Source organism: Rhinichthys klamathensis, unplaced genomic scaffold, assembly GCF_029890125.1.
Source record: "Rhinichthys klamathensis goyatoka isolate OS25496 unplaced genomic scaffold, OSU_Roscu_1.1 h1tg000050l_1, whole genome shotgun sequence".
NCBI lineage: Eukaryota > Metazoa > Chordata > Actinopteri > Cypriniformes > Leuciscidae > Rhinichthys > Rhinichthys klamathensis.
This window is the reverse complement of record NW_026606596.1, coordinates 3,084,360-3,110,737: the sequence shown is the minus strand read 5'-3', so window position 1 is coordinate 3,110,737 and position 26,378 is coordinate 3,084,360. Positions and strand designations below refer to the sequence as shown.

The 26,378-nt window shown below is 37.0% G+C and overlaps 1 protein-coding gene and 1 long non-coding RNA gene across 3 annotated transcripts in view; one reads left to right on the top strand and one right to left on the bottom strand.

The window, feature by feature from the left end:
- Positions 1-26,378, top strand: part of gbe1a (glucan (1,4-alpha-), branching enzyme 1a) — a 159,923-nt gene that overhangs the window by 35,241 nt on the left and 98,304 nt on the right. The window contains exons 4-7 of the mRNA XM_056247605.1: positions 8,669-8,794; positions 10,810-10,945; positions 15,875-15,965; positions 22,298-22,507. Coding sequence (XP_056103580.1) covers positions 8,669-8,794; positions 10,810-10,945; positions 15,875-15,965; positions 22,298-22,507 — 563 coding nt within the window. The remainder of the gene's footprint in view (positions 1-8,668; positions 8,795-10,809; positions 10,946-15,874; positions 15,966-22,297; positions 22,508-26,378) is intronic.
- On the bottom strand, positions 4,159-6,678 carry LOC130082878 (uncharacterized). Of its 2 annotated transcripts, none has more exons than XR_008806800.1 (4): positions 6,520-6,678; positions 4,903-5,093; positions 4,640-4,733; positions 4,159-4,251 (listed from the first exon to the last, which is right to left on the bottom strand). It is a non-coding gene; the product is annotated as an uncharacterized LOC130082878 (long non-coding RNA). The 2 variants fall into 2 exon arrangements; XR_008806799.1 differs by lacking the exon at positions 6,520-6,678 and adding an exon at positions 6,145-6,474.

Sequence of the window (26,378 nt, the reverse complement as noted above, 5' to 3'; positions counted from 1 at the left end):
ACCAGTGACAACAGATTCACCCGCTGTAAAATGCAAAAGACTTCGCTCGGACTTCGGAGTGGCTACAGAAAAAAAGAGACTGCAACCGGACCCATGCGAAAACAAGGATACATATCGGAAGGACATTAAATGTCACGCAATGCTGACGTTGTTAACATTAACAATTTGAGAACAAAGTATAATTTGCACGGTTTTACGTGATATGATTAGCGATTGTTAGATTTAATCAGCGAGATTTACTGCAATGTCAGAACCAGAACAAAAGTGGATGTTACTAACTTGTTCAGATGACATTTTCTGGTGAAAATTCTTATGTTGGTCATACTTCCAAAAAGAATGCCAGTATCCACACTGGCGTGGTGACTGACAGCCTCACAGTCTCCTCAAACATTGTGTTCATCCGCACTGTGCCGTGTCGAGGTACAACTTACGTAAAGTTGACAATTCCGCGAATAACTGCAATTGCAGATTTCGAACAGAGATGGCGACAAAGAGGAAAAACTACGGACTGCAGCTTTAAATAATAATTTTAGTGATCAAAGATGAGTTTTAAGGGATCAAATTATTGACTGCAGGGGGACTTTAAGATTTTGTTTATTCTTTTAATTATTCAATAACCACCTGTGACCGGGCATAATGTTTTGGCTCATCAGTATAGATAATTATTCAGCCTTCAACCTCATTTATAGAATTCACAATAGGGAAAAAAGACTGTGATTACTCATTAATTCATTTTAGCATTTCAATGACAATCAGTGCATGAGAGAGTTTCACACTAAATCAGGTCTACTGATAAAACAAAGCATGTGGTAAAAGAGAGGCCAGGGTTTCCCAGTGCTATTTTACACACATCATGCACACACGTTCCAGATTCAAGCATGCACTCTCAATGTTTCATGAGATTCCCTTTCATCGTCCCCTTAATCAATGTTGCCTAATGCATTTCCCACACACAGCCTTCTGCTGCGTGCCAAATGAATTTGAAACCTGCTGTAAGCGTTAGTTAAAATCAACTCAGCTTTTTTTTCTTTCTTTTTTTTTTTTCAAGACCGAACCTCATTTATTCAAGCATGAATATTTCAGTTCCCTGTGTAGTGATATTGCATTTTAAAAACACCAGGAACACTAGATGCTCAAAGACTTTTAGCAGCCGAAGGTGATCAATACAGATCCCCGGGTGGCTCTGAGATCTCTAAGCAAGCTTTCCTGCAAGACCATGTTTAATTCTCTATGTGGGTACATTCTTTTTGTTGTGTTTCTGTTTGTTGAGAGATACCTCAGTGACTCCAGACAGCTGGTTCAGGGGTATAGTCGTCGTCTCGAGGGAAATCAAAACACTGCTAACTGGAGTCTGAAGGAAGTGAGGAGAAAGGAGATTTTTCTAGGGGTTTCTTCTTGTTGAAAGTGTGTGGGAAAGTATTTGTGTGTGTGTGTATGCGCACGCATGAAGTGGGAGAAACCTAAGCAACTTAAACCTCCATATCTCTCCGTCCACAAACAGAAATTTCCAGATGTTTACCCAGGAGCCCTATTAACACTTCAGGTCCTTTACTTATTGATTGTCATGTGAGATGTGAGGCTGGATCAGATCAGAGGGAGGACGCTCTGATAGGAATGAAATGTAATTAAAGGTCTGATGCCGTGTTGAAGATGAAAAGTGCCTGGGTGAACTTTACTCTTGCTCTAAATGCAGACAAGATTGTTCGTTCACTCTAAATTAAACTCATGCTAATCCATAAATGGTCCTGTCTGGCCCCGCTCTATACGGCTGAGAAATGTACCTGCCAGACACAGCTTCTGTAATTGCATGGCGCCAACACAAATACATTTCACTCTGTATAAAACTCAAAGGTAAAAAAAAATTCAGCAACCTTGGCTCCAGAAGAGTACAGTTCAAGAGTAATATTTTTCAGAAAATATTTTTTTTTCCAAACTAAACCGGTTCCATTTGATTAGAATAATTTGGTTTTAATAAAACATAAATAAACCAGTATTAAGTGGTTTGCTGGTCTTAGCTGGTTTCATCTGGTCTAGCTGGTCTCCCAACCTGGACAAGATGGTTTATTCTGGTCTCGTTGGTATTAATTCAACCCTAGCCAGGCTGGGTTGTTAGCTGTTTTTAGCTTTGCCAAGCTGGGAGACCAGTTGTTGACCACATGTTTATGCTGTTGTTTTTTTCAGAAGGGTGTGTACTCATGAGGAAATGAATGAGCTACTCATCGTATAAACATTTTGAAAATAGTTTTTCAAATGTAACCTATTTTAATTCTAAAAAAACGACTAATTTACTCTACAAGATACGACATCCGAAATTAACTCATTCTAAATAGATAGTAATAACTGACCTAACTAGTCTCTGCAGCCTGCAAAACCTCACTACTGAGGAGACTATCATGTTTCCATGGTTACAGTGGCTTTTCTCATTTGTAGATATTGTTTCACATGTAGGTAGTGTTTTCAAGTCAAAATTTTTTTCTATTAAGTTTTTAAATGGGCAAAAAATTACATTTTTGGTCAGAATATTTGTATTCTGGTTTAGCAGTATTTCTCAGTATTGGATATAGACAAATATTATATATTTAATTGTACATTTTAGATTACCTTTGCAATTATCTAAGACTCCCTTTTTGACATTTTCTTCTTCACACCCTAAGTCACTCTCCAAGTTGTCTCTCTTTCTCTATCTTACTCTGTCACTCTTTCTCAGTCACAGTGCTATTTCAGTAAAGCGATGGTGTGTTCTTAGCTTGGTAATAGTCTGTGCAGAGCCGATCAGAGCGGTTTAAGGATGTTCCGTCCCGCCCCAATGTCTCTCCAGAACGGCTATTGATCTGTGACAATATCCAAGCTGCCCCCCTGAGAGATTGAAAGCAATGATGGACTTCTTAAAGTGCTTTGTTTTCTTCTGCTCTTCTCTTCTTCTCTGTCAGCTCTCATCAACAAACACCTGTCCACCTTGTGTGTGTGTGTGTGTGTGTGTTCTTGTATATATGGTTTATGAGGACACAATGTGTATAATGACATGGGTACTACAACATAAACATGATTTTTTGGGACACTTTCTGTCTCCACGTAAACCAACTGGGTTTAAAAAAAAACCGTACTAAACTGTGTTTCCCCTTACAGAAAAACCACATGAGTTTCACATGTGCAAAAACACATGTGATCCCATGTGACAACGTGGACATGTGATTTTGCACATGTGAAATTTAACATGTGAAATATGTGGAACACATGTGCTTTGCACATGTTAAAGGTAATTTGCACATGGGAAACGTGTGGTTTTGGAACATTTTCATGTGAAACCCATGTATATTCCCATGTGAAACCCATGGGATTGCATGTGAAACCCATGTGATTACATGTGAAATCCATGGGATTGCATGTGAAACCCATGTGATTACATGTGAAACCCATGGGATGTGAAACCCATGTTATTACATGTGAAACCCATGTGATTACATGTGAAACCCATGTGATTACATGTGAAACCCATGTGATTACATGTGACCCATGTGATTGCATGTGAAACCCATGTGATTACATGTGAAACCCATGTGATTACATGTGAAACCCATGGGATTGCATGTGAAACCCATGTGATTGCATGTGAAACCCATGTGATTACATGTGAAACCCATGGGATTGCATGTGAAACCCATGTGATTGCATGTGAAACCCATGTGATTACATGTGAAACCCATGTGATTACATGTGAAACCCATGTGATTACATGTGAAACCCAAAATCCCCATGTGAAATCCATGAGCTTACATGTGAAACGTAAAATTCCCATGTGAAACATTTAATCACATGTGAAACCCATGAGATATCATGTGAAATGTAAAATATCTCATGTGAAACCCATGGAATGACATTTGAAACCCATCAACAATCCATATTAAAGCTACACACCATGTAAACCTGTAACTTCATGTGAAATCCATGTAAAAATCATTAAGCAATATACCACAGAAAACGGTAGGCCTACCATGTTCTTGTGTAGGCTCTATAGCCTAATGTTTCCCAACATTAAAACAAATAATTCAAATTTTTTTTTTTTTTCCACTTTTTATTTCATTTCAAAATATGCAATACAAATTGAATGTTTAAAACAAACAAAGCAAAACCAAATTAAAATTATACATAAAAAGCCGCAAAAAACGCAGGTATACGCGCATGTGTGTGTGTGTGGTGTGCGTTTGTGAAAGTGTGTTGTCTCAGTCCTTTGTGTCTCCTGCAGCAGGCATCCTGTTTTGGGATAGAAAAAGATCAAAGATTAGGGCAGTGCAAACCATAGACTGTAAAAAAAAATATGGACGTAGTGTCCGTGACGTCACCCCGTAGGTTTCTGAAAAGCAATTTTATGGGGCTTAATAATTAATTATTATTCATTTGTAATGTTATTATGTCATTAAACGTTTTACGTAAATATGCTATGGAAATACATCTTGCTTAAACAACTGTATAAGACGAGTGGTGCGTCTCATTTATAAAAAAAACTATTGACAGTTTGTGAATAGATCACAATGTAGACTGAGGAATAAACTGAGTCATCAGTCCTCGCGCATGTCGGTTTCGCAAATGTGAACAGACCACATGGGGATCACACTTGGATGTTGGATCGTCTGAATATTACCTTTCTGCTCGTCTCCTCAGATCTTTTAACTTTTGTGCCATGCAGACCTTGATCTCAGTGCCTCCGATGCCTGGGTGCCTCTTTTTGACATGGTCTGTAAGAAATGAGATTGATTACATTAAAATTTGAAAACAAGTTTGACATGAAGTGACATAACTGTCAGATTCAAACTGTGCTTTCCGCGCTATGGCTGGCGCTGACGGACGCGCTCAGCGCTTGTCATATATAATAACTATTGATAAAAGATATTCAGACATGCTTACCAATTATTAGCTGCACCTTTTGTAGGTCAAGGCTCTTTTTTCACCAACAACCCCTTTTTTTCCGTTCATGCTGCCATCTCTTCGAAAGAGAAGATGGAGTCCATAAGAGTTCTGGTTAACTTTTTGTAACCCTTACATCTTTGAGCATGATCCAAAGCAACTGGGTTCATTAAGTCAGTCACAGACTTGTTCTGCAAAGCAAAAAATAAAATAAAAAATAGAACATTTTCGTCAGGACAGAAACCGTGATCTTTTCAACGTTATTGCGTATTAGGTGAGGTTTTCACTTTGGAGCTGTGAGTGTAAATTTTAGCATACAAGTATTTATTGTTCATGCTCGAGTCTTGTTACTCTTTTACCTTCATAGTTATTCCAGAGTTTAGGGGTAAAATGCGAGAAATCTCCTTTAGTGGACTTAGATATGCTGGGCACTACTCACTGATCTATATAAATGACTTGATTGCTCATGACGTCATGTAAATTGAAGTCACCATATTCTATTGAATTAATAGGAAATCATCTGACTTTAATGAGTAAACATGACCTAACGAGTCAGTGTTTTTTATATTTGAATACTATACATTCTTACCATGTAAACATCCAAAACATTTCTGATTATTATCAATGTTGAAAACAGTTGTGCTGATTAATGTGTTTGTGTAAACCATTGTAACAGTTTAAACCATTTTTTCCCCTCCAGGATTCATTGTTAAATAGACCACAAACATATGAAGGGTAGTTTACACTAATGTTCAAACATTTGGGGTCAATGATAGATTTAAAAATGAACAGAAAAAAAAGAAGAAATTCATATTTTTACTCAGCAAGGATGCATTAAATTGATCAAAAGAGAGAGTAAGGATTTCTGTTTCAAATAAATGCTGTTATTTTAACCTTTCTATTCATCAAATAATCCTGAAAAACACAAAAATATGAAGCAGCACAACTGTTTTCAACACTGATAATAATCATAAATGTTTTTTTGAGCATCAAATCGTCATATTAGAATAATTTATGAAGGATGATGTGAAGCTGTGATGCTGAAAATTCAGCTTTGATCACAGGAAGTAATTGCATTTTACAATATATTCACATAGAAAACAGTTTTTATTTATTTATATTATTTCACAATATTATTGTTTTTAATGTTTTTTGGTGAACATAAGAGAAAGAGACATAAACATTTGTACCAAGACAATTAGTGTATGTTTGACATTAGTGTATGTTTGGCGTTTTACTTACTAATCATATGGTTCATCAATAGTGCTTTAGAGATGAAGATCAGCTCCACTCCGCTATGTTGCAGGGCATCAGCACTGAAGGATCTAAGAACACAACAAGCCATTTGTCACTGAGCCAACAATGCAATGCCAGGTTTATTGAAAGGAAAGAAGCTACAGCAGAGGTGAAATGCAGAAAAGAGAAAGAATTTAAAGAATATACAGAATATAATTTCTTAACTAGGATAACAGAATTTGTTTTGGGGTTTACTTATTCATTTAATTTTGCTCATACGGTGTAACTTCGTTTGGATGTCAAAACCTTCTTAAAATAAACAATTTAAAAAAACAAATTGAGAAATAAAATGAGGTTATTTAATGAGCTTCCTCGGCTCACCTGTGTCCTAACGTTACTTCTCCGGCAGCAGCTTTCTCCAGAAATGTTGAAGTCGTGGAGCTTTCTCTCTGTTATGGGTTATTTTGTTACTACTGAAATCACAGAACATTTTTTAATCAAAATGTGTTTAACGTTACCATTGAGCTAACGTTAGTTTCAGCCAATTTTCTTGCTCCTGAAAGTAACATCACCGATACGTTATGTTTACGTTTGTGTTAAATAAATTAGCTCACTTCCAAGTGCTAAAACCTTTACAAAACCTCTCATCTACACATAAGAGGTGATTAAAAGCCCAAACTTTAATAAATAAAAGTTCAACCGAGTTAACATTACGTTAGCCTAGCTAGCTGCTACCTCTTCTGAAAACGGTTGAGATCCTAACGGACTTTTTCCGAAGACACTGACTACACCATGTAAATTTTTAACAGAATCGTGTCAATTACAAGTAAGAGAAATGTCAAAAACAGTTGTGAGTATTATTCGTGTGATTTTAGAGACTAATCTCACCTGGGAAAAGCCGTGAAAAGTTTAAACAACATCGAGAGAGGGAGTTTTGTTGCTTACCAGTAGCAGTGGTCCCGCGCCGTTTCCATGGCAACTCTGCGCGTCGGCCGCTCAAGTGTTTGAAATACTCGAAAGTTCACGCGCACGGCATTGATTAAACCACGTCAAAATCATGCAGCACTTAAAATGAAAAGTTTAATATCCACTTTATTTTATTTGAAAACGTGCTTGCAGTAGCCTATTGATTATATCAAATATAATATACTGTTGATTATGTAAAATATATTTATAATATAGCTTTGGTAAACAGTGTTGAAATAAAAGTATTGCAAAAACTCATTAAAAACTATACGTGTATATAAGTGTTAGTATATACACATGCATTATAAGCTTTATGTTCTATGCATTTTGTGTGAAAAAGGCTATTGAAGCTAAAAATGTACAGTATTTGTGACGTGGTAACATAATTCACATGTTAAAACCTATTACAACGTGCAAATATATTTCACATGAGCTCCACATTATTACCTATAACATGTTTTCCACATGTGCCACGTGTTCCATTAAGTTCACATGTGGTGACATGTTGTTCACATGTGGTCGAACATTACTGCATGTGGTGACATGTTGTTCACATGTGGTGAAACATTGTTCACATGTGATGACATGTTGTTCATATGTGGTCACATGTGGGCATATGTGGTCACATGTGGTCACATGTGGGCACATGTGGAAAACATGTGATAACATGTGAAATTCATGTGTTTTTTCTGTAAGGGTCATTCTTCATTTTGTAATATTATTAATAAAATGTTGCACAGTTAGAGTTGTTTTTAGGATGTGGATGAAAAGCCCTCAATTTATTCTTTGTAATAAATGATGCTTTTACACCATGGCAGGAAACTAGCAACACACAGGAACACCAAATTGAATTGCCTGGAAAATGTGTTTTGCATAATATACAGCATTTAAATATTTTTTACAAACACTTGTGTGTGTATATACATTACCGTTCAAAGGTTTGGGGTTGGTAGGAGTTTTTAAAAAATGTTTTTTGAAAGACGTCTTTAATGCTCACCAAGGCTGTATTTAAAAAAACTAAATTTTAATCAAAAATATAGTAAAAAAAAAAAAAAGTTAAGTTGTGAAATGTTATTATAATGAATCACTTTCTATTTTAATATATTTAATAATGTATTTCAATCTTGTAATGGCAAAGCTGAATTTGCATCATCATAATCCTTCAGAAATCATAGTGCTCAAGAAACATTTATTATTTTTATCAATGATGAAAACAGTTGCTTAATATTTTGGTGGAAACCATAATGCATGTTTTTATTTATTTATTTGATGAATAGAAAGTTCAAAAGAACAGCATTTGTTTGAAATATAATGTTTTATTTTTCATTATAAATGTCTTTAGACTTTTTACTTACACTTTTGGTTAATTCAATGCATCCTTGCTGAATAAACGTAGTAATTTCTTTTAAAATAAAATGTTGTACTGAACCTAAACTTTTAAAAAGTTGTGTAATAAAAACATATCTCTTTTATGTTGATGTATATGCCTCTATTTTGCATCGAAAATTAACCTTGAAGAATAACATTTATTTCAAGGTGTCATATTTGTCATTTCTCTCTGTAGCTTGTGGTCCTGACTAAAACAGGTGAATATCTGTTTCGGATCTCTCCTTGGGCCAAATATGTCACAAAAATGCTGGATTCAGTCACATATGACTGGACCCATTGGGACCCTCCACAACCATACCAGGTGAGTGTACACCCTAGATTTTATGTAAAAATATAGTAGAATATACATAATATAATTATTCTGAGCAATTTTTTAAGACACTTTATCACCCTTCCATTTTGTTGGGGTCAATTTGGACCGCATTGGATTTTTAAACTTAGTAAAAATTTGGTCAAACTATACATTTCTTAAAATGTTGTGAGTTTTTCTCATTTAGGGTCATGAATGTGCATGCAAAGTTTTGAAACATAGATGTGTTTTGGAAAGGCTGTATACATTTTTGTAGGGGTCAAATTGAACCCAGTCCCCCATGGTTTTGCCAAGTAAGACATGTTCCTGGATCGACATATTATGTTGATCCTGGAACAACATTCCTGTCCGAAAATGTATCCCTACCCCAAAACCTAACCCTACCCACAAGTTGTCCCTAAAATCAAAGGGAAATAATACATGAATAACACTGATGTAGAAGCACCTAACCCTGGTTGTAAACCTAAACTTGGCATTAACTGTAAACTTGTCCCTCAAATCTGATTGGTTGATTTGAATGTTGTTCCAGAAACATGTTGCAACTTGTTTCCATGCAATTTGCTAAAATTGACCACTTTATCATAAATAGTTAAACACCAAAATATGAAATGCATGAGAACTTATTGAATTTAGACTCAAAGTTTACTTGAAATTGAACATTCACTGTTTCTCCATCTTCTTGAGTTTCAGTCAAAAAATTCAGTATAATTGCTACTTTTCATTTTGGACAAATCAAGTAGTGTTTTTCTGAAAGAATACTGGGCCAAAAGAGGGGAGGGGGGGGGGGGGGGGGGGTATGGGTTGTTTAGAAGAAAAGTCAAAACGGGAGTGAATGTTTGCAGGACCGTGATGTTGTTCAGGCGAGCATGTGGCCTTCCCGTGGCTCTCGACCATTTATCATCGGTAGCCATTAGCATCTCTGAAGCACCCGGCTCTTATGCCGACCCCTCTTCCGTGTTAGTAATGACACTCAAAACCGCCTCCTCTTAAGTGGCCTGCCACATTAAACAGCCAATTTAATCGGAGGCTACTCAACAATTGCTTTCGCCCTCTTGATGTCTTCGTTTCACTAAAGAACCATTTGCAAACGGCTTTGATATTGGGCGGTTCTTCCACTATGACAATGAGTCAGACTTTCCTTTGATATCTATTCATGGCATCAGACAGACATTCATACAGCGACTGTGGTCAATGCCATCATGCACATAATCAAGTTTTTTAGATGAGATGAATTGGTGACACAATGTCATCTGACAGTTATAGCGGTTGCTGCATGATTAAAGGCAGGAAATATTGCTTTTTTGCTTTCTGGAAATGGTACCATTTTCAGTGAGATACAATTGGTTTATCTTACTTTCTTGCATTTCACTTCTATGTGTCTTTGTATGTAATTGCTTCTGTTATGTCTCGCAATAAAACCGAAAGATTGCCATTGTAAAACCAATATTATATTTAAATTATATTGCATTCAAAACTACCATATATATATATATATATATATATTTTTTTTTTAATATAAACTTTTTAAAAAAAAGTTTAAATATTAAATAATAGGGGTAAATTAATCGGATTAATCGCATATATCAATATTTGCTGAGAAAATCCATCCAAATTAAGATTATTCAAAGATTTTGATATTATTATATATTATTTTTGATATTATATATTAATCAAAAGTATTTATTATATTGTATTACATTGCATTGCATTATTATTGTTGTGGAAGTCAAAAATTGAATAGACATTACAGAAATGGTTTGCTCTAGGTTGCATTTTCCACATTTTCAAGCTCCAAACTTTAGGGTTAGACTGAGAACTTGTATTGTTGCAAGCATTCAATAAAGTCAAATATTTGTGTTGTGTTGTGTTGCATCAGGATCTTTGAGGTAACCCTGATGCTCAGCAGAACCTTCTAGCAAAATCTCTCATCAAAACTCATTGAAGAATGGTGGATTGATATCTGGACCCTTCCTCTCGCTCTAACCTTTCTTCTTTCTCGCTCCCAGTTCCAGCACCCCAGACCCCCACGGCCCAGCAGTCTTCGTATCTACGAGGCCCATGTGGGCATCGGTTCGCCTGAGGAAAAGATTGCCTCGTACAAAAACTTCACCCGAGATGTGCTTCCTCGCATTAAGGATCTTGGTGAGTGATGAAATCTACAGAAACACTGCCAAAACACAAAATGATACAAGCCAAGTAGAGTGGAACACACCCCTCTCTGAGGGCCAATCGCTAACCCTGCAGCTCCCGGGCCAGAAGAAATGGATCCTTTGGTCTTTAAGAAAAAAAACTTACTGTTGATCAAAGAATTCAAATGCGCGATGTGATTTTACAACAACCGATTTGAAAGAAGTACAGTTAGCTGACAAAATGAGCATGTTTAGATTCTATTATATACTGTAACATGGTTGTGTTTATCTTATTCTTTATTTATCACTACACTAGCTGGCAGCAAAGGAATATAACTAAAAGCTATTGGAATGCGTTACTTCAGAAACATGAGGGTCTGTGGCATGACCCTCTATTAACTTATTAAAAATGCAATTCATGCATACAAAGACTTGAATACACCACTTATGACCATGTTTTTAATTTCTAAATATACGGTATATAACTGTTCTTATATTGTAATAAAGAATAAAAGCCTTTAATTCTTATTAAAATCCTGATTAAAAGTAGTGTGTATTAAATATATTGCTAGTAAAGCATTTTTTCTAAGAAATAATATATATATATACATGTATATATATATATTATTTCTTAGAAAAAATGCTTTACTACTCATTCATATATTTGAAAAAGTTTGTCCACCAAATCAAAGGCACATGATCCAACATGACTATGGCTCTGGACTATTGACCAAAACACATCTTAATACTAGGTGTAAATAGGGCCTATGTCAAGGTAAATAAGACTTTTAACATATGTAATAAGTTGACCATTTTATAACAAGGCAAGATTATTTCAGGAGGATGTAAAATGTCATGTGTTGCAACTTCCCAAAAACATGATATTTATGAAATAATAATTTAAACATTATTGAAAATGATTAAGTTCTGTACACTCACTTGTATTCTGAATGTATAAGAAAAATACTTTAATTTTCTACTTGACAAGGGCTGCACAATATATCGTTTAAGCATCGATATCCCGATGTGTGCATCCGCGATTGTCTCATCGCAGAATGTGCAATGTCAAGTATAGGGATTGTAGTTGATCGGTTCAGGTCTCTTTCTCTTCTTTTGAGCTTGAACAGACAAGTGCATGCAAAATTAAGTCAAAATACCTGTCTCGGCGAGTATCCTCATAAACGCAGTCGGTTATGTGTTGTAAACAATTGTAAACGGATTATTATATTGGATCCGTGCATGTGTCTTAAAGTGACAGCTGCCTAATATACACACAGCTGTTTGTCACCACCAATGTTAATCAAACAACAAAAGAGAAAGAGAAAATCACTCTTGAGGCTTTAACAAAGACAAATTGTTTTAATTAAGTTAATTATATTTAATTTATACAGTGAAGACTATGCAGTGTTATTTTGCATTTGATTATTCAATGTCTGTACCCGAATACTGTTAAATTTACCTGAAAAACATAAAGCACTAAATAAAAGCAGAAAAACCTAAATATCGCAATGTCAGTTTTTATCCAATATCGTGCAGCCCTAAATGTCATGTGCTACAGCCATCATTCAGTTTTATCTTTTCTTGTAAATGGTATAAATGCTTTTAAAATCAAATGAAATCAACTTGAATACAGATAATGTTATTTCTAAGAACTTGGGACATGCATTTTAAACAATTTTTTTATTTTTTATTATGGATACTCTTATTTCATTGCGCCATAAGTAATTTACACACCATCTGATCTCATATTTTGTAAAATTTGTTTTCCGAATACTCTGCCTTCCTTGCATCCTTTAAGAAAACCTAAAAAATGCAGTGCTAAGAAAATTGCTTAAGATGCAACCAAAAACGACCATGCATATTATAGTGTATAGCGACACAAATGAAGCAAAAGAGTGCATGCGACAAGCAGTTCCACATGGAATATCATGCTAACTGTCGCAAGCGGAACTGTTAAGTTCAGTTAGCAGACGTGAGAACAGCTGCCGCCCCGAGTGATTCCATTACTGCACAGAGAGCCGTTTCCAATGATTGTTTCCTTACAGAGCTTTTGACGAGGAAGCCACCCTACAATTACTTTGTCAGAAGGTTCCAAGTGAGTTTTTTTTTTAGCTGTGGGGATTACATCAGGTACCTTGAACATTAGTGTTCATTGCATTGGTCTGATCCATAAAACATCACCTTCTGTTGTTTGTTTTCTCGAGGGCTCAAGCGTTAACCTTTGCCTGGAGCAAATCTGTTTGTAAGCAGAGAGTTAGTTAGCGTAAAATTATTATTTTTTTGGGTTAAATGGGTGTTAAAATAGTGAGTCATTGTGCAGCCTTTGACTGCGCTCTCTCATGATCGGCGCTCTCCCCAGGGTTCTGTGCCTCAGTTAATGTGCTCCTCAACCCTCCAAAAGGCAACAAAAGCAAGGCTGCACTTTGGCTCCTAATGGAAGTGCAGTTTGGCACTAGGTTTAGAATTGGTGGTGCCCTTAAAATCTTTCATGTCTTATTTTTCCCCTTCAAAATTAATCCATTGAAGGAATTTTTCTAGTTGTAAAGGAATACATTTTGAAATGGACTTCTAATATAAAAGTTTAATGTCACAAGCACAATAATCATAATCCTTTGAAGTCTGAATTGGAGAATTTATTTCTCTAATAAAATGGCAGAGAATCTCTTAAAAAGAAATGCATTGAAAGGAACATTTCTATTTGAAAAAAAGAGAAGGTTGTTATATTATTATAGATTAAGTATGGCCTGCCCTTGAGATATCAGGATTTTTTTTTTGTTGTGTACTGTACTGCATGATAAAATGTTGCTTGACAGGTCTGAAGTTTGAATCCATTGATAACAGATTTTGTGACGGAGGAGGATTGAGTCAGACGAGCAGGGCACAAAAGCATCCTTTGTTCTGCGATTTTAATCAACATTCACATGAAAAAGTACAGCGAAAAAGTTGATTGACAAACAAAAGGAGATAAACGCAAATATCACAGATGCAGAAGGCAGCAAGTCTAACTTATGTACCACTATGCTGGGAGAGAGAAAACAATGGTTAGTCTCTCAGATGACTGAGGTACAGTCATAACCACTGCAAGATACACGATTGACAACACATCTCTATCCCAAAAATGGTGTTCATTAGGATCACTTGGATTTTTAAACATAGATCACACATTTACTAACCATCATTGTTCAGTTCGGTTGGTTCCTTTGGTCCGTACCAAAAAAAAGAAAATAATATATTTAGTCCTGGTTTGCTTAGCATTCTCACTGTCATTTTTAACACTGAACCTATATATATATATATATATAAAACACTGCTTTTATTATGTATATTTTGCATCAAATATATTAATACACTACTGGTCAAAAGTCTGGGGTGGGCAAAACATTTTTTTTTATGTTTTTAATGCTCACCAAGGCTACATTTATTTGATCATAAATACAGTAAAACAGTAATATTATAAAATATTGTTACAATTTAAAATACCTGTTTTCTATTTTAATATATTATAAAATTGAATTGGTTCCTGTGATGGCAAAGCAGAATTTTCAGCATTATTACTCCAGTCTTCAGTGTCACGTGATCCTTCAGAAATCATATGTTGATTTGCTGCTCTAAAAACGTTTTCATTATTATCAACATTGAAAACAGTTGTGCTGCTTAATATTTTTGTGGAAATTGTGATGAATAGAACGTTCAAAAGAACAGCATTTATTTGAAATATAAATCTTTTGTAACGGTAAAAGTCTTTACTCCTGATCAATTTAACGTGTTCTTGTAGAATAAAAGCATTACTTTCTTAACAAAACAATATGTAGGCTGCCGACCTCAAAACATACATCATGAAATATTAAATATTATATTTTGGGGATGCACTCAAGTTTCAAACACTGTGGAAATGTTTAGATAGAAGATCACAGACGGCGCTCAAAGCACCTACAGGATAGAAATCTATTTACATGATTCTCAGCTATGACGAATGCTTTAGTCATACTTATTACTCCCCTCCTCTAACAAGTGGAAGTTTGTCTGGACTCATAGCAGTTTGATTTGATGTTATTTGATCCTGGAAATTGCCCTTGCGGTATTGTTTTCATAAAACAACTCGTAAAAATGTCAAAAGAACAACTTGTTATAACCTATTGTCTTTATAGTGCAATTAGTCGTATACAGAGTCAACACACATTTGAGGAATGACAGAACAACAACTCATTAGTTCTGTTAAATCAACATTTAGTTTTAAAAATCTATACAAATACCAACAGCAATGGTCAATTTATCAAGTTTACTCTCAAAACATCTCCATTTATTTAATATCAGAGGACGTGTGGTGTTGGGCTGTTGTCAGTAGCAGAAAGTCTGTCCTCTGTCAGTTCTCTTTCAGGTCCTGGTGTGCGAGAGTGAGTTTTCCACTGGTTTGGTTGTTACAGGTTGTAGTTTACAGGAGCTTCTCAGCAGTGATTCTGAGCTCCAGGACTATGGGATGGAGAGATAGACTGGGATCAGATCCTTAATGAGAACTCTACCTGAAACCACTGGAAGTTTCAAAACTTCTTTGAAGTTCTTTATAAAAATCTAGCGATTTATAATTTTTATTACAAGCTTATTATTCACAGAAAGTGTAACACTGTTCTCATATTCTTTTCATGAAAAATCTCATCTTAATTGTAATTTATCATGCTGTAATTTTGCCATTAAAGATTTGGATTATGTTGGAGTTGACATTTAAACCTATGCTTTGGTTTCACTCATTTTTAATTATGTTTTAATTCATTTTCCAGTGTGGACATCACAGCACTTAAAATTAATCCATATTGTTAAGATAACAACTTAGATTTACGCCTTGATGTGTTTCACTTTGAAGATCTTCTTGAAGGTCTTTTGACTCTTAAATTGAATTAAAATGCTTTTTCTTTTCTCTTCTTTTTTTCTTGTGTTTTCATCTCAGGATACAACTGTGTCCAGCTCATGGCGATCATGGAACATGCCTACTATGCAAGTTTTGGCTATCAGGTCACTAACTTCTTTGCAGCTTCCAGGTACATTTACATTTATACATTAGGCAGACACTTTTATCCAAAGTGAGTTACATTGCAGTCAAGGTATATTATTTTAAGGGTCATGCATTACCTGGATATCGAACCCATGCATGAAATTGCCGTTGCTAGTACCATGCTGAAATGTGTGAGCTACAGGATTATTTCAGAACCAGATTTTTTTTTATATATAATCTGAGAAATTGAAGTAGTTTGGATGTACACTCACCTAAAGGATTATAAGGAACACCATACTAATACTGTGTTTGACCCCCTTTCGCCTTCAGAACTGCCTTAATTCTACGTGGCATTGATTCAACAAGGTGCTGAAAGCATTCTTTAGAAATGTTGGCCCATATTGATAGGATAGCATCTTGCAGTTGATGGAGATTTGTGGGATGCACATCCAGGGCATGAAGCTCCCGTTCCACCACATCCCAAAGATGCTCTATTGGGTTGAGATCTGGTGACTGTGGGGGCCATTTTAGTACAGTGAACTCATTGTCATGTTCAAGAAACTGATTTGAAATGATTCGAGCTTTGTGACATGGTGCATTATCCTGCTGGAAGTAGCCATCAGAGGATGGGTACATGGTGGCCATAAAGGGATGAACATGGTCAGAAACAATGCTCAGGTAGGCCGTGGCATTTAAACGATGCCCAATTGGCACTAAGGAGCCTAAAGTGTGCCAAGAAAACATCCCCCACACCATTACACCACCACCACCAGCCTGCACAGTGGTAACAAGGCATGATGGATCCATGTTCTCATTCTGTTTACGCCAAATTCTGACTCTACCATCTGAATGTCTCAACAGAAATCGAGACTCATCAGACCAGGCAACATTTTTCCAGTCTTCAACTGTCCAATTTTGGTGAGCTCTTGCAAATTGTAGCCTCTTTTTCCTATTTGTAGTGGAGATGAGTGGTACCCGGTGGGGTCTTCTGCTGTTGTAGCCCATCCGCCTCAAGGTTGTGCGTGTTGTGGCTTCACAAATGCTTTGCTGCATACCTCGGTTGTAACGAGTGGTTATTTCAGTCAAAGTTGCTCTTCTATCAGCTTGAATCAGTCGGCCCATTCTCCTCTGACCTCTAGCATCAACAAGGCATTTTCGACCACAGGACTGCCGCATACTGGATGTTTTTCCCTTTTCACACCATTCTTTGTAAACCCTAGAAATCCCAGTAACTGAGCAGATTGTGAAATACTCAGACCGGCCCGTCTGGCACCAACAACCATGCCACGCTCCAAATTGCTTAAATTACCTTTCTTTCCCATTCTGACATTCAGTTTGGAGTTCAGGAGATTGTCTTGACCAGGACCACACCCCTAAATGCATTGAAGCAACTGCCATGTGATTGGTTGATTAGATAATTGCATTAATGAAAAATTGAACAGGGGTTCCTAATAATCCTTTAGGTGATTGTATATCCTTAAGTATGCTTGAAATATAGTGCATTTATCATGTTTCTGCCAAGTGGTCTGGTAACTAAAAGGTTGTAGGTTCAAATCCACCGTTATCTAAACAATTCATTATTTGTGTTAAGGTGCTAACAAAATTGTTTAGGTCACAAGTAAAGACCACCATACCAAAGCATGTGTACTGTCACCATATAGCAGGCTTCTTAACTCGTGGGTCATTGATTTGTTCTGACCAATGCTATGGATAATATCATAAATAGCCTTGTCAACTCTTCAAAAGGAGGAGAAATATTCTCATATCATTGGTCGTCGACACCAATAGTCGTAAATAGGTGCAATTTTATCTGTCACTTGATGCCAGAACATGATCAAAATCATGCAAGGAAGAATAAAACACGGCCACTGCTGTACAGGAAGGATACATTTACAATTCCCTCTTGAAGCTGTCGGACGTCTAATAGCCTCAAAGTCACTGGGGCAGTTATGGATTGTATTTTTAAGAATGAAGGTTAACACCTACGTCCCGAAGGATATTATTTTCAGATTTTTATACTTTATAAATTGAAATTGAAATTTATACTTCAGATCTGGTTGTTCCGGATGTGCCAAGAACATGCACTTCTCCTTCACCAAAACACATTAACATGCTCTGCCCTGGTCACATTTTATTTATTAATGTTATATCTCAAGGCCTGGGAAACTGAGCATGTGACAGTATCTAAATGCTTTTCATTTTCCTTTAGAGCTCAGGGTTTGGTGGCGTTGTCTCTCAGCCTGTGCAGCAGTAATTCCAGTCTTTAAATCAGGATGAGGTCCTTTGTCAAGGGCAGTAATCTTACTGTAAACACATTTGCCGCTAATCCCCAAATAGAAGAAAGCCCTGATAAATAACAATAGTAAAAAAACAGAATTGGGTCTCCAAAATAAATAAACTCTCATGAAAGAAAATTGCATCTTTGAATGTGGGGAGTGAGCAACTCCCTCAACCTAATAAGATATGACAGAGTCATTGGGAATCTTTATTTGGCTTTGGCTGGCTGAGGCGGCCGGCACTGGTGGACCAGTCCAGATAAAGTGCAATGTATACAGAGTAATTTCACTCATGATTGATCACTCATGCACATTTAAGACCTATTCCTCTTTCTGCTGGGTGGAGAGAGCGGGCGAAGGAGGTGACTTGGAATATCATTAGCTCTCTTCTCACTTTACTTGTTCTTTGCCCTGATATCTTTTAACTCAACGGAGTAGATATAGAGCTGGACATGCTGGGAGTTTAGAGGGAGTATTTGTTTTGTGACTTTACCCTTGGATCCAAATCCACACACTTTATATCTTGTAGATAGCGCTTTATTTAGTTAGCTCCTGGTAGAAGATGTCGTACCTCGGACATTTTGCAATTTTCCACATTTTTCCATCGATGGCCATTTAAAATCATGTATTCTGATTAATTACAGTTTTGCAAGCAACATATAAATCACAATGTTTTTCCCTGGATCCTGTTAGCAGTATGGCTAAGGTGATTGGATTACATGTTTCTGCAACTAAGTGCCCATGAAGCAAGATCCAGGTTGTGTACCCTTACGAAAAGATATGAAATATATCCCTATATATGAATGATCAGTATATTAAATGGTTTAACAGTATAGTTGAAAATATACAGAATAATATATGGTGTTATACCGGTATATAACAATATATTATTCTGTATATTTTCAACTATACTGTTAAACCATTTAATATACTGATCATTCATATATTAAATGGTTTAACAGTATAGTTGAAAATATACAGAATAATATATGGTGTTATACCGGTATATAACAATATATTGAATAATACATAAGGAATTGCGCGCTTTTCATATATTGAAAAATATGTGACATCTATTTACTAATATATCATGAAATTTTATATTCAGTAATACACTTCATAATATCTAGATGTATGTGATTAGATATGGTTCTGCATGTGTAATATATTGCAGATATATTTACTCATGGAGAATGAACACACATATAAATATATAATGTAATACATTTCTTATATTTATAAATTATTTATATTATAAATGTTTCATATTTTCAAGTTTTTTAACAAAAGCACAAGCATACCTGCATGGACTTCAGTATTTAGCCAAGAGACTATCACTGTGTTGAGGAGAGCACAGTCATTATTTTATAGTAATACAGTAATTATAGTCTTAATGGTTTTCGGCCAGTCAAACAAACCACAGGTTCTACTCTTCAGAACAATGGTAACCCCAAAAACTCAGACATACCAGAAACCCTTTTAAATTCCAAAATAATAGAACATTAAACACTAACAGATCTCGCCCTATATTAATATTGAGAAAAACACATTAAATAACACTTAATTTTAACATTTGCTCTCCTTTAACAGTCGGAATCAACGCATGCTGGGAACTAGAAATCTGTTACATACATACATTCACATACATTCACATTTATATGGGAACATGTAGGTGCAATATATGTACACAATAAAGGATACAACTTTGTGAATATTACATGTAATGCTAATTTTGTCTTCATTTATAAATATTTTATATGCAAACTATAAGGTACGAGAGGCTGTGCTGTATCATGAATAAGTCATAGTATTATTCACGATACAGCACTAGCCTCAAGTACCTTATTGCTTTTATAAAATGGTTACCACACAATACAAATATTAAAGCCAAAAAATATGTATCAATTACATTTTTATGAAGTAAAATCACTAAAAGGCGTCCTTCCGCTGGAAGAAATAGTCTCTGACCGTGAACAGCAACATAAGTTACATTATTTCGCCATGTGTTGTAATGTCTGTCTGTGTTCCCCCTGTCTTTGTGCTTTTGGTTCAGTCCTGTTCACAGTGTTCCCGCTCCTCGTTTGTGTTCATGTATACCACGCCCCCTTGTTATCTTGTTTAGCTTGTTTGGCCTTGTATTTAAGCCCTGTGAGTTCTTTTGTTGTTACTGTCGATGTTGGATGCCCTGTTCCTGTTCCTAGTCTGAGTCTTTGTGAAGTTTTCAGTTTATTGAATAAAGTGTGCTGCATGTGGATCCTGCTTCCTCCTTGCTTCAACCACATCGTGACAGAAGAACTCACCAAGAAAATGGATCCAGCAATTGTCAGCAACCAGGCCCTCAGAAGTTTCCTTGCCTCGATATTTCAGGAAGGCCAGTCCATCGAGAGGTACGTGAGGGACTGTATGTCGTGCTGTTGTCTGGGGGCTTTAGACGACCTTGAGCTCATGGACTTGTTTTGGAGCGGGTTGGACGAGGACGTTGCCCAGATTGATGCCGGATGACTGTACCGGCTGGACCCTAGAGGGGTATGTCAACCTGGCCCTCTTCTGGAGCGGTTCATCATTTACTGTGAGCTTAGCTGCAGAGACACCCCGCAAGCCCACAGTACCCCCAGAGCCCTCACCGCTGGTCCCGTCCAGCACAGAGCCCGTGCTTCACGTCTGCCCAGCCGAGCCGGCGAACCACGTCAGCCTCGACGAACCTGAGCTTCACGACAGCCTCGACAAGCCAGAGCTTCACGTCAGCCTCGACGAACCTGAGCTTCACGACAGCCTCGACAAGCCAGAGCTTCACGTCAGCCTCGACGAACCTGAGCTTCACGACAGCCTCGACGAGCCAGAGCCTTCACCGCTGGTCCCGTCCAGCCCAGAGCCTTTACCGCTGATCCCGTTCAGCCCAGAGCCTTCACCGCTGGTCTCGTCCAGCACAGAGCCTTCACCACTGGTCCCGTCCAGTCCAGAGCCCTCGCTTCACGTCAGCCACGCCGAGCCTGCGCTTCGCGTCAGCCACACCGAGCCTGCGCTTCACGTCAGTCCTGCCAAATCAGCGACTGTTCACGTCATGCCCGCCAAGCCAGAGACTGATCTCTTCGTGCACGCCGAGCCAGAGACGGTTCACTTCACGTCTGTGTCTGTTCATGAGCTGGTGTTCGTTCCTGTACCTGCTTCAGCCAATGACCCCGTAGCTACCCCGAGGGGTCTTCACCGCCGTGGCCGCCTGAGGGGTCTTCACCGCCGTGGCCGCCCGAAGGGTCTTCACCTCGGCCGCCTGCACATCCTGCTCCGCCCTGGTCGCCTGCGCAGCCTGCTCCGCCCTGGTCTCCGGCGCAGCCTGCTCCGCCCACGTTCCATGGCCCAGGCCTGCCATTGCAAGACCCTGGTCCCGTTCCCTGCACGGACCTGGCCCTCCATCCCGCCTCTGCTCCACCACCCGCCCGAACTGTGTTTCCAGTTTTGATGGGCGTCGGGAGCCGCCCATAGAGGGCGGGGCTATGTTGTAATGTCTGTCTGTGTTCCCCCTGTCTTTTTGCTTTTGGTTCAGTCCTGTTCACAGTGTTCCCGCTCCTCATTTGTGTTCATGTATACCACGCCCCCTTGTTATCTTGTTTAGCTTGTTTGGCCTTGTATTTAAGCCCTGTGTTTTAGTCCAGTCCTTGTGAGTTCTTGTGTTGTTACTGTCGATGTTGGATGCCCTGTTTCCGTTCCTAGTCTGAGTCTTTGTGAAGTTTTCAGTTTATTGAATAAAGTGTGCTGCATGTGGATCCTGCTTCCTCCGTGCTTCAACCACATCGTGACAGCATGTGGATATTATCATTTTATATTCAGCTGCTAATTATGTTTTCAGTTGACCTTTTTATTTCAAGCAACGTATAGTTGCATGGACAGTCCTGGGGAGTAAACTAGAGTAACTACTTGGGTAAACTAAGTGTTTTGCTCAAGGACATGATTTTGATAATTCTGGTTCGACCCTTATGAGCTTTTAACCTTTTGCTTACCATTTAAGATATTTATCAACTAGCTTACACCACCTCATAACATCAACCTATCAAACATCTAACCAATTCACTCTACAAACCACGCATTCTCTTGTCTTTTGCCACAGCCGCTTTGGCACTCCTGATGATCTGAAGCATCTGGTTGATACCGCACACTCCTTGGGCATCACGGTTCTCCTGGATGTGGTCCACAGTCACGCCTCCAGCAACACAGAAGATGGGCTAAACTACTTCGACGGGACCGACTCCTGCTTCTTTCACGGAGGCTCCAGAGGGAACCACTCACTCTGGGGCAGTCGACTCTTCAATTACTCCAGGTGAACCAATGCTAAGAAAAATGCATGCTGAATATATTCTGCTCACATTCCCAACTCTTCTCCTGTTCGGTTAGTTCTCATTTGTGAATATCAAACAGCCCTTGTGTTTTCCAGAAGCATTCACATGTAAACACAAATGGATCTTAATGGCATCTTAAGGCGTATAAGAGGAACTCTGGTGTTTCCTTGTACCATCACAGCCGTTAACCTATGAATCCCATTGATTATTGAGCAAGTGTGGCACGCCTCACATGCGGTACTACACAGTATGCAGATAAGCTCTTTTTGGTAATTCTACAATCCGTGTCTCCTTACTCACAATAAGAACCTCAAGAAATTTCTCCCCGTCCCTCGTCTTTCTTCTCCCCTCTCCTCGTCTCAGAGATGACAGGCTTTCTTTACGCCACCTCTCAGCGCTGATCCATTAGAGGTCTCAGTGCTGCCCTCCGTTGCCATCTTCTGTAATGGGATTTCACATCATTGTTGTTTGAATCTGAAGAGTCATGCCTCACCCACCAAAATGATAGTCCTGTCTGGCGGTTACCTCTGCGAATGAACATTGATTTTTGGTCATATCTTGGTTATTGATTCTGGCTGTATGCCTTTTGTTCCCTCTGCTTCTCTGTTTTTCGCCGCTGGCGGTATTTTAATGTTTTTACATAGCTTGGTATGGGATGGAATATCAGTTCCAAAATGAAATAGATACTGGTCATTGTTCAAGTTGAGCACATTGCTCTTTATCATGCTTGAAAGAATGTTTAATGGTATTTGAGAGACAGAATATTTTAGGATATTTTAAGGCAAAGTTACTTTGATACTGTAGCTTGTAAAGGTACAAACTATTCATAATTTAAATGAATACAATCAAGTTTAAATTACAATTTATGTTGTACTCCTATTTTAATAATATACATTTTATGAATATATTCTATATATTTATTTATATTATTTTATATATATCTGCTACAAAAACCTTATGTAGTGAGGATCTCAATTAGAGGGACAACATTAAACAGCATTTTTAACAGATCAATTAACTATAAATCTCACTATATAAGGAACAACTTAAATGATGTAAGGGATAATCCATGGCTAGCTGTGCATTAAACGACATTTGCACAACCTGGAGGCAAAGAACGGCCTGGTTTTTAATATTTTTAATTTTAGCTTTAGTTAACAACAACAACAACACTGACCGTAAGCTACTGACTTAAAATGTAGTCAAGTTCTACATTTTAATTGAAAAAATTTTCATTTGAATAATTAGTTTTGTGTTTAGTCTTTGACTGCTTTGTTATAATGGTTTCCCAAATGTTTTTATGCATGTAATCTTACTTTCTTTTTTTTTTCTTTTTTTCTTCCAATAACATCATTTTTCCTGTGTAATTCTTGCTAGTACTCTCAGCCATCAAATATTAAGCCTAGGATTTATTCTTGTGCTCAAGGAGAGAAAATATCATGAAACCTTGGAAACGGCATGCCACAAAGCATAAAGAAAATGCATATAATAAAAGAACAAGAGCGTTAAAACTGCTCATCTCTCATTCTCACTGTGCTGTTGAATTAATCTTGAAATAACACAGATGGTTTTCAAATCATCTAATGGCATTATACTCTGAAACTTAATAAGTATGTATAATATAATAACAATGTGCAGACTATTTTTTCAGACAAACTAATCAATGGTTTCTTGAAAGAAACTCAAAACAACAGCCTGTCTATTCTAATCTTGCTTTTAATTAACTTGCATAACATCTCATTTTGACTTTCTTCATTTATCCATCTTTGATTTTTGAGTTTAATTATTCTATTGAAAAGGCATAGTGTTTTTGAATGTTTGAATTAATTTGATGATCTTTTACTTATTTTCGTAGCTCACCTCGCAACTTGATCTGAGTGTGCGTATTTGTTTATAGATATATTCAGGACCATTTAGTGATGGAATAAAAAGACAATAGATGGTACAGTTTCAAAGCTTGGTATTATGAATAATTTATTTATTTATTCTGTTTTATTTGTTAATCTGTTATTTTGTGGACTGTTGTTTGAAGGCTTTGATGTTGTTGTTGTTTTTTTTCTTTCGATGTTTGTTCAGACCCAATTATTTTTGATACTGATGAGGGATTGGTAGAGTGGCAGTAATATATTGATTCTTCTTTAAAGTCTTTCATCTGTGGCCTGCTGCAATTGTTGGTGTCTCTGTGGTGTAAATGAGCCTGTCTCATCCACCCCTTACCTCTGTCAATTCTCTCTAACAATCTCTTCTCTCTATTTCCTTCGCATCTCTTCATCATGCATAAATTCCGAGTGCTTGAGAATGAAGTGTCTAATGCTTCTGTAAAAGTTGTTTTGTTTTGTTTTGTTTTGAAGTGCAGAGCATTGTTCACCCCGGGTGTTTGCGTCTTTTGAAGGTGATTGTAAATGATAACTGTGTCGACTCCATCTACTTCGACTATCCTTGTGGATTTGACACGGCCCATCGAAAATAGCCCGGAGGATGACCCTCTCCACCCTCATTTCCATGAAAATCCAATCAGAAGATGCATGCCTCACTTCTGTGGGTCCGTAAACGGCCGTGACGTCCCCTGATCTGATACACTCTGTGTCCGAAACCAAACGCAAAATGTTTTGTATGAAGTTTCCATACAGGCATCCAAAGCATGCCATGTCTAAAGATCTAGAACAAATTCCAGTGAGCTTTAGACTTGATAAACATATTTAACTTTATATTGTTTTTAGCAGAAATCATAAAATACTATTATATTATATTACATAAAATATTATTAATAATAATAATCATCAGCATTTTAGTATCATTTACTATTTTAGTATACATTTATATTTTAAGTTTGGTTTTTAATTTTGTATTTTCAGATTTAGTTTTATTAATTTTGTTATAGCTTTTGTCGTTGTTATTTAGTTTTTGTTTTTTAAAAATATTTCTATTTAGCTTTAATTTGTTTTAATTTCAGTTGAAGTTTTTAATATTTTATTTTAGCTTTATTTAAATTAAAGAATTTTTTTTATAGTTTAACAATAACAACACTGATTATAATTAATATTATTATTAATTAATAGTATTTTTAACATTATTTTAAAATATTTGTTATAGTATTAGCAATATTATTATATTGTAATTGTTATAATATATTATAATTAATAAAAATATGATGATTATTTAATTTAAAGCTCCAGTCCGTAACTTTTTTGGGTAAAAAATTATCCAAAATAAATTTGAGCAAGTACATAACCAGCCAGTGTTCAAAACTATCTGCTTGCTTTGGCTCGATTCAAAGCGGTAAGGTTGTAGTAATGTTTTTAATTTCAGTGGTACTGGTGGATTCCCGCGGGAGATTCGAGCATGTCTTTGCGTCATTACGTCACATCTGTACAAAGAAGGAGTCTCGGCTAGTAGGCTATATTGCGTGTGAGGATGCTGGAGGTGGAGATTTATAGCCTTTTCTCACAGCACTTGATATAATTAAACTTATCAATTTGATGGCGGATCCAGAAAGGTTCAAACAACAATCACCAGTGACAACTAGAGATTCACCCGCTGTAAAATGAAAAAGACTTCGGACTTCGGAGTGGCTACAGAAAAAAAAAAAGACTGCAACCGGCCCATGCGAAAACAAGGATAAATGTCAGAAGGGCTTTAAATGTAGTCACGCAATGCTGATGTTGTTAACTTTAACGATTTGAGAACAAAGTATAATTTGCACGGTTTGACGTGATATGATAAGCGATCGTTAAATTTAATCGGCGCGATTTACTGCTATGATTTTTTTCCCTTAGATCAGACCCTTGGTCAGAACAAAAGTGGATGTTACTTGTTCAAATGACATTTTCCGGTGAAAATTCTTATGTTGGT